This window comes from Pseudonaja textilis, chromosome 1, assembly GCF_049901715.1.
Source record: "Pseudonaja textilis isolate UNSWEBS1 chromosome 1, rPseTex1.2, whole genome shotgun sequence".
NCBI lineage: Eukaryota > Metazoa > Chordata > Lepidosauria > Squamata > Elapidae > Pseudonaja > Pseudonaja textilis.
Genome location: NC_141990.1, coordinates 276,403,401 through 276,419,544, shown reverse-complemented (window position 1 = coordinate 276,419,544; position 16,144 = coordinate 276,403,401). Strand labels below are relative to the sequence as shown.

Sequence of the window (16,144 nt, the reverse complement as noted above, 5' to 3'; positions counted from 1 at the left end):
AAACTGAACAGCATCACCAGAATGCAAGGACTACACAAACTATCCAAAGGCCACGATTACTGAAATGGTAGGAAGTAAGTTTCATTGAGCAGAAACTCACTTCCATGTGAATAGGTGTAGCAGAAAGGTTAAAACATCTTCTAGTTGGCTTCAGCTCCTTATGGGAACATTCTCTGCTGCATATGTTGCACGGGGAAATATTTGGGTGACTTCTGCTAGCTTCAAGCTGGGAACAAGCTGGAAGCATTGTTACGAGATGGGAAACATGGTGCAATCGGCATCCTATATAAAGACATCCGTCTTCCTGCATTTTTGACCTGTATGTGCCTTTTGGTAACCTTTCCCTTTTTCTTAGCAATGGACCAAATTCCAAAGACTATTCTGAACCCACTGGAACTGAATAAAATTAATATTTTATCAGGGATCTATCTGATGAAAGCCTGAAGTATTCAGTATTTTTCTACTTGTAATAATCAGCAGCAGAGGACCAATCTCTGTGGCTATTCCAGAATCAATTAATTTAGAACTTGAGAAGTTTGCCATTGTGAAGTGGATGGGGGTGTGGGAGAAAGAAGAGGGGATAATAGTATCATAGGTGTACTATCATGCTGGTGATAGTGATAATCTTAATAAGTAAGTAATTTGATAGCTGGTTCCCTGGGCTCACACTTGTACCTAAAAAAAGTGGTTAAGTGAACTTAGGTCAGTGGTGGCTAACCTTTTCGGGCTCCTGTGCCAAAAATTGTGTGCGGGCTCATGCACATGCACTCACATAGCAGCACCCAGAAGGCAATGCATGGGGAGGGCATGCCCCCTGTGCATGCACATGATTCCCCCCACCGCCCCTAACCTGCATTGCGCACATGCACGCCTCCCAGCTGATTTTTTTGGCCTGTTTGAGGCCTTTTTTGGCCTTCCAGAGGCTCAAGAGAAGCCACTGCAGCCTTTGGAGGCCGAAATACAGGCCCGTTTCATCACTTCTGGTATTTCCGGAAATACAGGAAGTGATGAAATGGGCCTGTTTTTCAGTCTGCAGAGGCTTCCCTCGAGCTTCTGAGAGGCCAGAAAATGCGTTGAAAATCAGCTGGGAGGCACACGCATGCATAGTGAGGTAAGTTTGGCTGGGGATCGCATGCCTGCACAAATGGCTCTGCATGCCACCTGTGGCACGCATGCCATAGGTTCGCCATCACAGGCTTAGGTGCTGTATAAACCCAATCTTGTAATTTATTTACAATCCAATGTAATTGAGTAAACAACCATGGTTAAGGCATCATGAATAAATTTGTCATGCAAATGGAACTCAAGTAGGGACAGATAACCGGAATGTAATATTTTATGGTCTTCATTCTCATGAAAAGTGCTTGAACATTCAAGCTTACACACTGATGCCTCAACTTGAACCAACATAAAAAAGATGGTGTTTTCTTTAAAAAAAATATTGATTTCCTTTAGCTGAACATGACTAGCATTGTTTATAGTGTGAACTGAAAACCCCTGGATTTAACTATGTAATAGTCTGAGGTTACACTGAGCAAAAAGAATTTCTCACTGTTCAATCCAGAGTAATGTGAAGTTTCATCTTTCCACTATTTACTATCAAATAGTTTAAAAAATTGGCATGTGGAAGGATCGACGATGGACCGAGGACCTCAGCAAGTATTGCGGGCCCAATCAGCAAAAGAAAACTCAGAACTGTATAGATTGGAAACATGAGGAAGAGGTCTTCCTCCTACAGTGGATAGACAATGGCTAAGATGATGACGATGATAATGATGTATTTAAAAATGTACCATCAATTGTCTTGATGTAACTTGGGGAGATATACAAAAAAGGTCATAGAACACAAAGGGGGCTAGATGGCATCACTGATGCTCTAAATATCATCATGCTCATCACCATTCTAGCCACTGTGTATCCACAGCAGGATGGAGGCCTCTTTTGCATGTTTCCAACTAATACAGTCTTGAGCTTTCCTTTGCCAGTTGGGCCCACAGTACTTGCTGATGTCGTTGCTCCGTCTTGTCTAGGTCTCTTTTGTGGACACTTTTTATCAAGTGGGATCCATAATATGACTGCGCTGGTCCACCTGCCATCAGTTCTTCTTCTATGTGACCTGTCTATTTCCATTTCAATTCTTTTACTTTCTTGATGGCATTGTATATTTTTGTTTGCTCTCTAATCCATGTTTAGGTCTTTCTATCTTGTCTTGTGTTGCCAAACATATATATTTCTATGGCTCTTTGCATTGCTCATAACTTTTCTATTGATTGTGAAGTTGGTGTCCATGTTTCATTAGCATATGTTAGAGCAGGTAGCACAAACTCATTGAAAACTTTTCTGTTCAGGCAAAGGGGGAGGTTGTTCTTGAAAATTACGCTTGATTTGCCAAATGCCTGCCAGCCACATTTAACATGCCATTCAATTTCCCTTTTTGTTATCACCATCCATTGAGATCCATTCGCCAAAGTATATGTAGTGTTTATTACCTCTAGTTCTTCACCAGATATATATATATATATATATATATATATATATAAAACTTTCTTTCTTTGCTGAATCAGGTTTAATTTTAAGCCAAATGGTTCTCAACCTTTGTGCAGCTCTTGTATGTGTCTTGGTAACTCTTCTGGGTCTTGTGAGAAGAGAACAACATCATGTGTTTTAAAAAGGCACCATTGGTTTTTATTCCATCTTTTGCCCAGTTTACTTTGTAAAATACTTCTTCAAAGCAGGCTGAGAAAAGGATAGGGGTTTTTTCTTGGATAGCACCAAATATAAGCTTGCAAAAACTTATAGAACAGACTGTTTTCCTACAAATCTATGTATTTGATGAGACTGCTTTCAAAAACTCTTTTTGTAAAGTTATACATGCAAATACAAAAGGAAGCTTTTCAATGTCAACAATAGACCTAAGATGAAAATCTCCAGTCTATCCCTGGACAGAGGTTAGCTGAAACTGAGTGGCTTAAAAGTTTGATAAATGAACACAACTCATGAGTGGAGACGATGTATTAAATGTTTTCTCAATAGTCACTAAACAAAGGAATAGAGATCTGTGATTTTTAAGGACTGTGTTCATAGGACATTCTTAATTTTTTTTTTTTTTTGCTAATTTAACTGATTTCATGAATTTGCACAGTGTTTTTAAGTTCTACAGTAGTGATTTAATGGAAAAGTAATTGTCACTCCTGTCTACCTATATCTATATCTATATCTATATCTATCTATCTATCTATCTATCTATCTATCTATCTATCTATCTATCTATCTATCTATCTATCTATCTTACATTAATATCACTGCTTTTTAAAAATATGCAATCATCATTTATTTTTTAAAAATCAGACTACATAACATATTTACGTTGCAAATCCCAGATCTTGTTTATTTATAAAGCAATAAATATTCAAAGAAGCATAATAAATTGCACGGGCATGTGTAAACAAACTGTACATTATAACCGAACCTAGTTCAGGAAGGATTACCAGGGGAAAAAAATACTTCAAGAAGCACATCATCCTGAGTGGGTAATTTGTGGCAAAGGGTATGGGAAGATGCTTAGAAACACTTGCGGTGGACAATAGATGGGCCAGCCTCATCATACTCCTGTTTGCTGATCCACATCTGCTGGAAAGTTGAAAGAGATGCCAAGATGGAGCCTCCAATCCAGACCGAGTACTTTCGCTCAGGGGGAGCAATGATCTAAATGGAGAAAATAAACAAGAGGTTTATTTCAGAAGGCGCTGTATCAACCTAGGTTTCTAAGCAACACGACTTTGTTTTAAGCTGTTTCTATAATAACAATGACTTCTTAACAGTGAGATATCAGTGCACAAACTGTACTAAAATTCTACATCTGAATTCTGACTTGGGTAGAAAAATTATGAGAATCTTGGTGAAAAAAAGAGTATGCTTTGTTTACTTGAGTTGGCAAAGCAAAATATAGAAGGTCTTTACCGTGGTTACTGTTGTTTATTATCAAATGGTCCATTAGGATTTTTTGGGGGGGAAGTAGAAAATCTTCCCTTCCAATAAATATATTCTTTAAAATTGAAACTTTCTCCATTCTAAGGCCATTTTGAAGAGCATTGCTCAATAAAACAGTTTTAACCCTAGAGAAATGTCCCTGGAGATTTTCAGTCACCCAGGTCATGGTTATCCCTAAGGTGCTTTTTTTCAAGAAGCAAATGGACTTTCTGGTTTTTCTTTGAAGACGTTTCGCTTTTCATCCAAGAAGCTTCTTCAGCTCTGACTGGATGGTGGGGAATGGAAAATATATAGAAGGAGTATAAATCCTTCCAGAGAAGCATTGGCTATAGATTTTATTGAACCTTTAGTTAGGAGTCTTATAAAGTTACTTCAATCATTTCAAGAACACACTTCGCAGGGACTTGGAAGCTTGATATATGAAACAAGTTTCACACCTTTATTTTCATTGTGCTGGGAGCCAAAGCAGTGATTTCTTTCTGCATACGATCAGCAATGCCAGGGTACATGGTAGTACCACCAGAGAGTACGTTGTTGGCATACAGATCTTTACGGATGTCAATATCACACTTCATTATGCTGTTATAGGTAGTTTCATGAATGCCAGCAGATTCCATACCTTGGAAAGAAATGAATATTGATAGCTATTGACCGATGAAGTATAGAGGAAGCACAACATTTGAGCATTATTAATAGCAGAAAGCTATAAGAAAAAAAGTAAAAATAACAAAGCATTTATCAAATAAGAATTTTTTATAAAAAATAGAAGGTGGAATTAATACATTAGGCATGGAGGCCTCACACATATATAGCCATGTGGAATTCCTGGACTCATTTTCTGTAGGTTATAGATTCCCTTTTTTTTCTTTTTTCTGTTGTAATTGCAAAAAAGTGACTACATATTTTGACCACTTGGAAGCAGGATGCACTTGTAATATAAGTCCTAAGAAGCTATTAATAGGCAAATATTTCCCCCAAAGTCTCCCAGCCTTGTCTGCATATGTGACATGGTATCATCTACTTTGCAGCCCTGACTCTCCCACAAAATGTTATATGCAACCTTTGAATCCAAAAAGGTTGGGGATTAACTCTTTTCCTAAACCACACCTGATAGAAGTACAAGTAAATTTGGAAGGAAGCATTTTATTTTTTGTTTGTGACAATGTAGATCAGAGAATTTCACATAGAACCAATTATTGTTTTCTCACCTCCTGTAGCAATTTATACAAGAGAATTTTTTCTATCTATTTTTCTATTTCATGTATTGCATCATTTCATGCAACTATCTCTGCTGCATGGACAAAAAGGCATAAGAACAACTAATCTTATGGCAGCACATTGTCAGAGACAACTGGTCGTATGGAGGCATATTGAATTGACTTGGACATCCCATGTGAAAATACATTTGAGTTGGATTTGGAGGTGTAGCTTATATAAATTCAAATAAAATTAATGAAAATGACATTGGAACAAGTGTCATTACAGATAACAGTTTTGATGTGATATAGTACATGACATACATAGCTTACAAACTGACGACTTGCATGTGAGAACTCTGAGATGCAATGGATGTTAGCGCATATGCTTGAATAAGGGAAAAAAGTCAAGATTGCATTTAGGAAGGTAAAAAAATAATGAAAGTATGAACAGAAGCTTAGTAGTGAACATAAGAAAAACTTACACCAGAAATACAAATTCAAGGGTTACATTCCAATGTATTAGTTGACAGGTGGAATCTTAAAGTGAACTGAAATTAGATCCATAACAAGGCAACAGCTGATGAACAACTGCTCCTAAATCCACAAGGCTTGTATTATAAAGATTTGATGGATTATCAGTTGCAAAGGGAAATTACTTTTTTTATCATGACTAAAATTGGTCTCGAAGAATATGAATCTACACTTGTTTTTTTCCCCTTTGAACTCTGGCCTGTTAAATGATCACAGGGTGCAACACCGAGGCATTTTACCTGATTTTATATAAATTTATATAAATTAACCTTCTAAAATGTACTACCATTAAAGAAGATGGCCATGCTGAAATCAAAATAAACCAAAAATGAAAAAATACACATATTGAAGCCATAATGCCATGCTAATAAACACCCATCTTTTTTAAAAAAAGATATTCAGCTTCACTTTGAGATTAACAACATAATGGATCTGACACAATCAAGACTGTCATTCTAAATTCAACACTGTGGAGGGATTTTAAAAAACAGCCTTTAGGCACATTTATGCAAGGCTACAATTCTTCTCTTGAATATAGTCAAGGTTAAACTGCCAAATCAAACTGTACTTCAAAGGTATTTGTGCTTTCTATATAGATACCTTTATACCCAAGGCAGTATGATCATCCATGAAGTCATTTGTACCACAAAAGGAAAGGAATTTGTGCCTTTGGCAGACATTCCTGGCCTATGTATTAATTTATGGTAATAGTCACATTGTATGTTGAAGTAGAGAGATGTCCAGAAATAAAGATGTGCCCAGGAATTAAACACTTTAATTTTTTTTTTTTTTGCTGGTGAACAGAATTCTCATATCATTGAATGAGTAATTGCAATGTAAGTAATTAATTAAGATCAAAATGAGAGTTGTTATGCTTCTGACAATCTTTTTTATTGGCATTGCTGCTGTAATTCCACACAGGAGGCAAATGCATTCCAAAAATAGTAACTGAACACAGGATTTTAAAAAATTGTTTGGCTAGATGGAATGGGAACTCTCCAGCAACAGCTGCTGGTAGCCAGTTTCACTGTTATATTGATTTATGTTCCTTTGTTTTAAAAATTAGAAATGTCAATCCCATTTATCATATTTGCAAGATAGTTTCAAAATATTGCAATGACTATAAGGCCATAAAATGATGCCCCATGTCCAGAACAAATATCTCTATTGCAGGTTAAAGATGCAGTGGTTCCTGGAATGAGGGGAAAGCCCTGAATTAATTGTATTCAACAGTAGTACTCAAATATCCCTTCAACAGTGTGTATAATATAGGTAAATTGGTACTCAAGACAAGACTCCTAATCAACTGGAGTCTGACTAACTCATGGAGTTCCCTTCTTAGAAAGATTATCTTCTGCTTTCTCATCCTTTTGTATACAAATGTATAACCTGGGGCTGCAAAGCCAGTTCCAGCCAATGTCTTAAGACCTTCCCAATGTCTTAAGTACAACATTGATAGGTAGTCCAAAAGTTATTTCAAAATATTTCTTAATGTTGCTGGAGGAGAAAGTGGTTTATATGCATGTATTTCTGCCCTCTCTTTTTATTTGTTTTAGTATGGCCCCCACTAATAGTTTAGCATGGTCATCAGCCCAGAAGAGAATATGCATATTTGACAGATATTGCTGCTGATTTCTATTATTTCAAAAATGTTTTATCTTTTTGCATTTTGCATCCTTTTAATGTTATATTACCTGTAGAGTTTACTGCACAAAGAAGCAATTCAGCCAGCAGCCAGTCAGCCAGCAAGACCAAAGTAACTTCAAGCTAAAGCTTTCATTTATTCCTTACCAATAAAAGATGGCTGGAAAAGGGTTTCTGGACAGCGGAAACGCTCATTCCCAATTGTGATGACCTGTCCATCAGGCAACTCATAACTTTTCTCTAAAGAAGAGGAGGAGGCTGCTGTAGCCATTTCATTCTCAAAGTCCAGAGCAACATAACATAATTTCTCCTTAATGTCACGGACAATCTCACGTTCAGCTGTAAAGACAAAATAAAAAATGTATACAAGAAAGAAAAGATAGAGGCTAAGAAGAATGCAAGCAAAATTGAAATTAAAAATTGTCTCCCCATAGTTCAGTTTGGTCATTATTATTTCCATATATCCTCAAATGGTTTTTCCAGGATGCTTAGAAATGGGATCGGACACTAGTGTTTCAGCATATCTGATGATTGGGGAAAATATGGAGAAATAGAAATTACGTAGAAGCAATCTAGATCCCACATAACTTTTTAATTTGATATGACACTGAAAATTCCACTGCTGAGCTTTATGTTCATATTCAACTCACACTCTCTCTCCCTCCCTCCCTCCCTCTCTGTATGTGTGTGTGTGTGTGTATGTATGTATGTGTGTATGTATGTATGTATGTATGTATGTATGTATGTGAATTCACTTTGGTGAGGCATAAACATTGATCAAAGTACATTTCAACTGTAATTACCTGTTGTTACAAAAGAATAGCCACGTTCTGTCAGAATCTTCATGAGGTAGTCAGTCAGATCCCTGCCAGCCAGATCCAGGCGCATAATAGCATGGGGAAGAGCATAACCTTCATAGATAGGGACATTGTGTGTGACTCCATCCCCTGAATCAAGGACAATACCTGTGAAATAGAAATGCCCAAGTTGTTATAATGCCAGCATTTTTAAAAAATGTTGTTGCACATGTCATACAATCTCTCCAGATGCAGGTTAGCAGAACAGGAAAAAAAATACACAAAAATTAAATTAAATTAAATTAAAGTCTGATGTGACAGATAAGCATGAAACATAACCTTTTTCAGTTAGTGATTCTCAGTATCTTACAAGTTGAAATGCCAAAGGGAATATTTTCTTAACTTCAGCCAACTGTAGACTTTAATGCTTCGTTGAACCAATTTTGGATCAAAATGGCTTCACTGGATCATAGCCTTCCTTTCATATTTATGTCAACCTGTAGTAGCAGTTTGATAATGCCACATTTTAATAAGCAAAGAACTTAGCTGAACAATGAGTTCGTGTCATTCAGCTAAACCTAAACTAGTTGTTTCTAATATGGGGACACATTCTTAAATTTGTCTATTATAGATGACAATTCTACTTATGTTCCCATGTTTTTTTGTAAAGGTTTCAAAGACATTCCTGACACTGATTAAACCAACATATTGGCAGCCTCCAATATGTAATAAGGCAGCCTTCCTTAACCCGAGTTAAAGTTGAGAGCATTTAAATTCCCAGACTTCTGGTGAGAATTCTAATTTGAAAATTCACACATCTACAAGGCACCTAGGTGGGAAGAGCTGCTATGAGATCCAAACAGCATGAGATCATATAGGACAGGGGTGTCAAACTCACATTGTCATGGTGGCATCATGATGTATTGGGACTTTTTTCGCCTTCAATAAGCCGGGCGTGGGCATGCCAGCACATGACACATCCAGCCCATGAGTTTGATAGCCCTGATCAATAAGTATTTCAGACGCTGCTATCTTAATATGTGAAGGACAATAATTTATATGGGTGTTTCAAATATGGTAAACCAATAGTTTTTCATCTTTTCAAGAGAAGGAGGAAGCATGTATCTTCGGATAAGGGTGTAATATTCTTTATTTTAGATTCTGAGCACAGAAATAGGAAATACTATTTTTCCAAACTGTAGAAAAGTAGCAGAGAAATGAGCTTGTATCTATTATAGCCTTATTCAAAAGTACCTACTATGTGCAATAATTGCCCATGTTATACGATTCAGTAAAATGGACCACATTGCCATTCCTTTCATGTATAAATTACAATTACAATTTCAACTTAATGCTGTTCTCAGTGGTAAGCAAGCAGTATTCATTATCGTCTTAAGATAACTTTTAAATATGAATATATTTGAGTTGCCACTATGGTGATTATCTGTTGTAGTATTCAACTTGTCTAAGCAGCATCAGTTTCTCAAAAGTGAAGGATGGGGGCATATTCTCTCTAAACCGATATGATATTAAGTTGCTGTAATCATGATCATATCCAAGGGAATTTGCAGGAAATGAAGAAATGCTAATTGTTTGAGGCAATTAAACTTCCAAGAGTTGTATCATTTCCTTGGTTGGTACTATTTTTAAAAAAAGAATAAATAGTACCATCATTCGCATTCCCCTGTGAGAATGCTGAAATCTGAGATTTTACATTTTTGTTTTGAATTTAATTCTGCATTAAACAGGCGTCATCTGGAAAGTTGATTCCCACAAGCATTTTTCTAATCCATCCATTAAATGAAGAAATATGGTTTCTTTCATGAAATGGATCGAACTTCTGTCCATTAGGGAAAGCTGCTTCAAATAATGAAATGAACTGGTTTTGCATCTCAGAGACAGGGCTACTTAAGGGCTATACAGCATATACTATACAGGTAGTCCAGGGGTGGGATTCAAATTGTTTTACCACTGGTTCATTGGGCATGGCTTGGTGGGCATGTTTTGCCTAACGCAGCTTCCCTCACATCAGCTGAGACTTGCAGCACCAATCAGCTGAGAGGATAAAGAAGAGAAAAGTACAGGAGCAGATGGGAGGGCCGACTTTTCTTTTTTCTCTCAGCTGATTGGAGCAGTGGTGGGATTCAAATTTTTTTACTACCGGTTCTGTGGGTGTGGCTTGGTGGGCGTGACAGGGAAGGATACTATAAAATCTCCAGTCAGAGGTGGTATTTGCCAGTTCTCCGAACCAATCAAAATTTCTGCTACTGGTTCTCCAGAACTAGTCAGAACCTGCTGAATACTACCTCTGATTGGAGGATTTTTTTCCTCCTCTCAGCTGATCATTGGCTTTTTTACTACCGGTTCAGGTGAACCGGTCTGAACCAGTAGCATACCCCCACTGAGGTAGTCCTCAACTTATGATCACAATTGAGCCCTAAATTTAAGTTGCTAAGTAAGACATTTAAATGACTTTTGCCCCATTTTACAATCTTTCTTGCCATAGCTGTTAGCTGCAGTTTTAAAGTTAATGACATGATTGTTAAATGAAGCTGGATTCCCCATTGACTTTCTTTGTCAGAAGGTCACAAAAGATGACCATATGACCCTGGGACATTACAACTGTCATAAATATGAGTCAGCTACCAAGCATCTGAATTTTGACCACATGACTATGGGGATGCTGCAATGGTTATAAGTGTGAAAAATGGTCATAAGTCACTTTTTTCAGTGCCATTGTAACTTTGAACGGTTACCAAACAAAATATTGTAAGTCAAGGACTACCTATATATTAGGCAATATGATGCTTTTCAGTAACTTTTGAATTGAACCCTTATCAGCTCCACCCAACATGGCCAACATTAAAGGATTTGTAGTTGTAGTCTGGAAAAAGAAAGAGCAGGGAGGCCAGCATGGTGTCTGTCCCTAATATAAGCATTTATTAGGTCAGTGTTCAGGAAAGAATCTGGTGAGGAAAACAATTAACTTATTCTTTTACCTGTAGTACGTCCAGAAGCATAGAGGGAGAGAACAGCTTGGATTGCCACATACATGGCAGGCACATTGAAGGTCTCAAACATAATTTGGGTCATCTTCTCCCGATTGGCTTTCGGATTCAGAGGAGCTTCTGTGAGCAGGGTGGGATGTTCTTCTGGGGCAACACGGAGTTCATTATAGAATGTATGGTGCCAGATTTTTTCCATGTCATCCCAATTAGTAATTATTCCATGTTCAATGGGATATTTCAAGGTCAGAATACCTCTCTTGCTCTGTGCTTCATCACCCACATAGGAGTCTTTCTGGCCCATACCAACCATAACACCCTAAAGGCAGAAGGGACGTGGAAAAAAAATACCATGGATTCAGAAACCTGATGCCGCTATCTTTCTCCACCAATACCCTCCATGTGTGTTTGCACTTCAATAATAATTCCTCACCAGCGTAGCTGTCAAATTTTAATACATCTATGAGTGTGAAGTTGGGAAATTGTAAACACATAGCATGAAATTGCTGACTTCTGTATGTAGATCCTTGAATTTAACAATCAATTTAATGTACATATAGGTTTTTATTCTTTTGGTTGGCCGTTAAATATATGTAACATGAGGGTAAAGTAACACTATATGGTATAATATGGTAGATTTCTTCTTACTTTTGCAAACACAAAAAGCAAGCCTCTGCACTTCCAAACCAATGATGGTCAGCATTCCTTCTTTCACTCAAAATCTGATGCCTGCAGCACTTACTAGTAATTTATTCAGTCTGCAACCTTCAACTTCAGAAATATTCTCAAACCATCCCCTTAACCCATTGATTTTGGCAAGTGGGTTTTTATGGACTCAGCAGCGCCGACTCACTTTTAAATCCTGAATTTGTATACATTAACTTTGAAGCCTGTGAGATTTTTTTGATTAGCCCTCATAAAGTATTGCTCCAATATAACATTTGGATTTTCCCTTTAGGGGAAATAGTGCAGTTAGTAGTGTGCGTGTGTATTCTTAAATTACATTTTCAACAAGAAAAAATGTACTGGGGTTAAATTACCACAATATTGCAATTTCTGCTGCAAAAGGTGTAGCATTGCAAGAGATCCTAAGCCCTATTTATGTGACCAAATAACCTGAGGCAGATACTTTTCTCCAAGAAAAACAGCAATTACAATGCTGTATTAATAAGAAAATAAAAAGAGTATAAGGAGTTTAAGAGGGTATTTTTTAGGGAGGATTGGGATTTGCTGCTGGCTAGTGAAATTAACATGTTTATGATTTTGAGAAAAGTTGGGAAGGGAAAAAGAAACATGGCAAAAGTACTATGGAATAAGGTGGGGAAACATAGAGGAAAGACACAGCAGATTCAAAGAGAGAAAGGAGAGGATGGGAGATTGCCCACGTGTGCTCTAGATGGCTTACCCGCTACACAAGGAGGCTACAGGACAGGGGTGTCAAACTCAAGGCCCAGGGCTGGATCAGGCCTGCATGGTGCTTAGATCTGGTCCGTGAGGCTGCCCTGGAAACAGCAAAGAACCATCCCGCAGTGCCTCTGCCAGTGAAAACGGAGCTCAGGAGGGCCACGCGCAGTGGCCCTTTTTTCTGGCAGATGGCTGCAGGAGGCAATCACAGCTGAAAATGGAGCCCAGGGGGTCCACGCAGAGTACTAGCCAAAAAAACTACTAGCAAAAGTGGATTCAGATGCCCCTGACACAAGTGATGTCAGGCTGGCCACGCCCATCATGGCCACGCCCACCAGTCACACACACACACACCAGGTCAAACACAACCCTGATGCGGCCCTCAATGAAATTGGGTTTGACACCCTTGCTACAGGACATCAGTTTCCTGTGGATTTGATAACTGATGGGAAATGATGGGATTAGTCATCTTTTTTGCAACCAGAAACTTTCAAAGGACACTAAGTTCATAAAACTTTTGGAAATTGCTCATTAACTATTTCTAAGTTACTAGAGACCTTCAGAATGACAGGTATGAAAACCTGTACAGATCTGCCTTCAATCCAGAATGAAAGAATCTTAACCATGTTTAAGAATTTAAAGAACATGAAAAAAACAGCAAATAAACTGGATATGAATTTGATCTTAGAAAATTTTAAATGGACTAAAGGTCCAGATGAAATTAGAATTTTGAAACTTTTACCTTAAGATTTTGGAATGAATAATAAAGTACAATCAGCTTTTCATGGGAAATAGATCCAGTTTCTCTTTTTACAAGACATAGCATAGATAATTTTAGAAAGTGGATACTAGAAGAAATTAATGTCTAAAGATTTTAGATAGAGGAATATATATGTGAAGAGTTACTAAATTTGTTTATATTTGTTGAAGGTTAAAAGTAACTTCTTCGGATATTTTTCTCTTTATTATGTTCTTATTTTTCTTTCTTTTTTTCCTTTGAATTTTTTTTCCTTTTCCTTATTGCTTTGATTTTGATTTGTAGTGGATTTTACCATTATAATCAACATTAATAAAATAATAAACATTAATAAATGATAGATAGGTAGAGAGAGACACACACAGAGAGAGACAGACAGGTGGTTCAGAGAGAAAGAGATGGATGATAGATAGATGGACAAGAGGTAATAGATAAATAGATAGATTAGATTAGATTAGATTAGATTAGATATTTACTGGAGCCAAGTAGGATTTAAAGAAGCAAAGGAGGAAGCCAAGAAATACTGTGCTTGGGCCATACACTTGAATCACAGTGATTAAAACACCTGGGCGATCTATTTCCCTTTTGCTGCTCCCGGAGGCGCCCAGAGAGCTTTACCTGGTGCCGAGGGCGGCCTACAATGGAAGGGAAGACGGCTCGGGGGGCATCGTCTCCCGCGAAGCCCGCTTTCACCAAACCTGAGCCATTGTCGCACACCAGGGCGGTGGTCTCTTCGTCGTCACACATCTTGGAAAGGAAAGCGGGAGCTGCAAAATACAAAACCCGCGAAGATTCACCATCTCTGGCGGCCAGGTGGAAAGGGGCTCCGCCTAACCGATTAGAGTTCCCGAACTTGGGTAAGTCTCTCTCTTTCTCTCTCAGGCAACGCAGGATCGATTCTTAGAGGCTGTTTCTCCTCACTTCATGAGGATGAATCCTCCTTAGCGGCCGGGAGGTCCCCGCTTGCCTCCTGCGCACCTTCCATTTCCCGCGTTCGAGCGGCTGCCCGTGGATCTCGTTACTGGACGGACTCCACAGACGTGCCACCGGACGACTTTCGCTCCGGCTGCCGGCAGGTCCGCTTCAAGCAACTGCCTTGTTGGGTTGCCTAACCCGCTCGAAGTCGCCGCCAGCTACTTGGAAGGGGAGGGGAGGGGAGGGGAGGGAGGAGGGCATCGGTTTCAGGAACCTCCGGGCTGTGAAACAAGTTTCCCCCTCGAACCGCCCTCGCCCGCAGCCCAAGTCCTTTCCTTCGTACTTTGAGGGCACAGTGGAATGCGGCTAGTGGTTTGGTAGAGTCCGAATGCCAGAAATACTTTTATCGTTTTAATCTTTGACGATTAGGTTACATTCAAAGTGACAATAACATTATTCTATTCTATTCCTATTCTATTGTGGGGTGGGTAGGGGGTGCAGGTTTCCTCGGACTGTTGCTTCCCATAAGAAAATAGGAAAACTTGGCAAATTTAGCGCCGTTCAAGGCAGAACCAGGAGGAAAAGGTCCTCGCTAAGGTGTAAGCGGTTCTTTCCCACTCATTAAAAGCGCAAAGAAATGGCGGGAAACCGCCGGGTGGGACGGAAGGTGCTTCCTCGCCTTACAAAGCTTCGGGTATCGGGATTTTCTCAAACGCAGCGGGGCCGTTATGTCTTCCCGAGCCCATTGGGTGGAAAACCCCCGATCCAACCGGGATGCGCGGAAGGATTATGGAGAGCTGAGGTTTCCGTTCCTTTAGCGCCACCGGACGACTTAACTTTGGCTACCCTGAATGCTTCTCGTGAGAGGGCAGCCTCCTTGCAACCGCTCCCACGGTGGATCCGATTCGCAACGCCCACGCCCCCCCTCCTACACCCCCTCCCTCCCATTTCGGCCATTCCTCACAGGCGCCCGCGGCACTGGGCAGAAAGCCGGGCGGCGTTGTTACTCACCGGCTCAACACTCTCTGCGCGGGGATTTGTGTGGAGCGCCAGCTGGGTCTTGCTCGAGGGAAGCGCCACCCATTTATACCCGGCGGAGTGGTGGTGTCACCCTCGGGCTCCGGAGGGACCAGCCAGGCACCTTGTCCTTATTTGGTCGGCTTCACGCCATCCAGTAGCCGTGAGGCCATTAATGGAGTAAGGAAGGTAAAAAGTCACAGCCGTCCAAAACACTCGGGGCACCACAGCCCTTGTAAGGAAAGCGAAGGGGTTGCATTCAGCCGGCAAAGGGGATGGCCAAATAGGGCACCCTGTTAAGGGCGGGGTGCGGGGGTGGGATGTGGAAAGACCGGGTGGAGGGTGCGGGAGTCGACTCTTGTCATCCCACTTCTGGAGACAAGTTAAAAACAGTGTGTGAGTAAATGAAGGAAAGTCTGGAACTGACTTTTCCCATCATGGTAGTTTAAAGAACCTCAAAGCTGTATAGCAAGATCAATGCATTAAGCTCTAGCTGCCGCATCGCCTGGCATGTGTCACCCTAGAAGCAACTGGACCATCCAAATCTAACATTTCAAAGCTCAGGGAGGGACCCATTAAACACACAGACGCTTGCTGATGTCTGTTTTAAAGTCCTGTTGCTTTCATTGTCCTTCAGTCCTGCCACACCTCAGCAATTGGTTGATTCTCCACTAACTGTTCCGCAGGAAGACTATTAAAATTAAACAGCCTTGTTTATGTGCAATGTGGCTGGGATGCTGCTTCTGCTGATAAGCAACATTTTTATCATTACCCATTAAGTATCCCCCGCCCCAGTTTAAATAATCAGGGAATACCCAAGGATTCATTATACATTACACTATTCCACATGTGTAATCAGGGAATACCCAAGGATTCATTATACAT

The 16,144-nt window shown here is 39.6% G+C and overlaps 1 protein-coding gene across 1 annotated transcript; it reads right to left on the bottom strand.

The window, feature by feature from the left end:
• Positions 1-3,361: 3,361 nt before the first annotated feature.
• On the bottom strand, positions 3,362-15,464 carry ACTC1 (actin alpha cardiac muscle 1). Its single transcript, XM_026710650.2, has 7 exons — positions 15,254-15,464; positions 13,946-14,094; positions 11,161-11,485; positions 8,168-8,329; positions 7,512-7,703; positions 4,428-4,609; positions 3,362-3,705 (listed from the first exon to the last, which is right to left on the bottom strand). The coding sequence occupies exons 2-7, from the start codon at positions 14,072-14,074 to the stop codon at positions 3,562-3,564; spliced, it is 1,134 nt and encodes a 377-aa protein (XP_026566435.1). The 5' UTR covers positions 14,075-14,094; positions 15,254-15,464; the 3' UTR covers positions 3,362-3,561.
• Between the last annotated feature and the right edge of the window lie 680 nt (positions 15,465-16,144).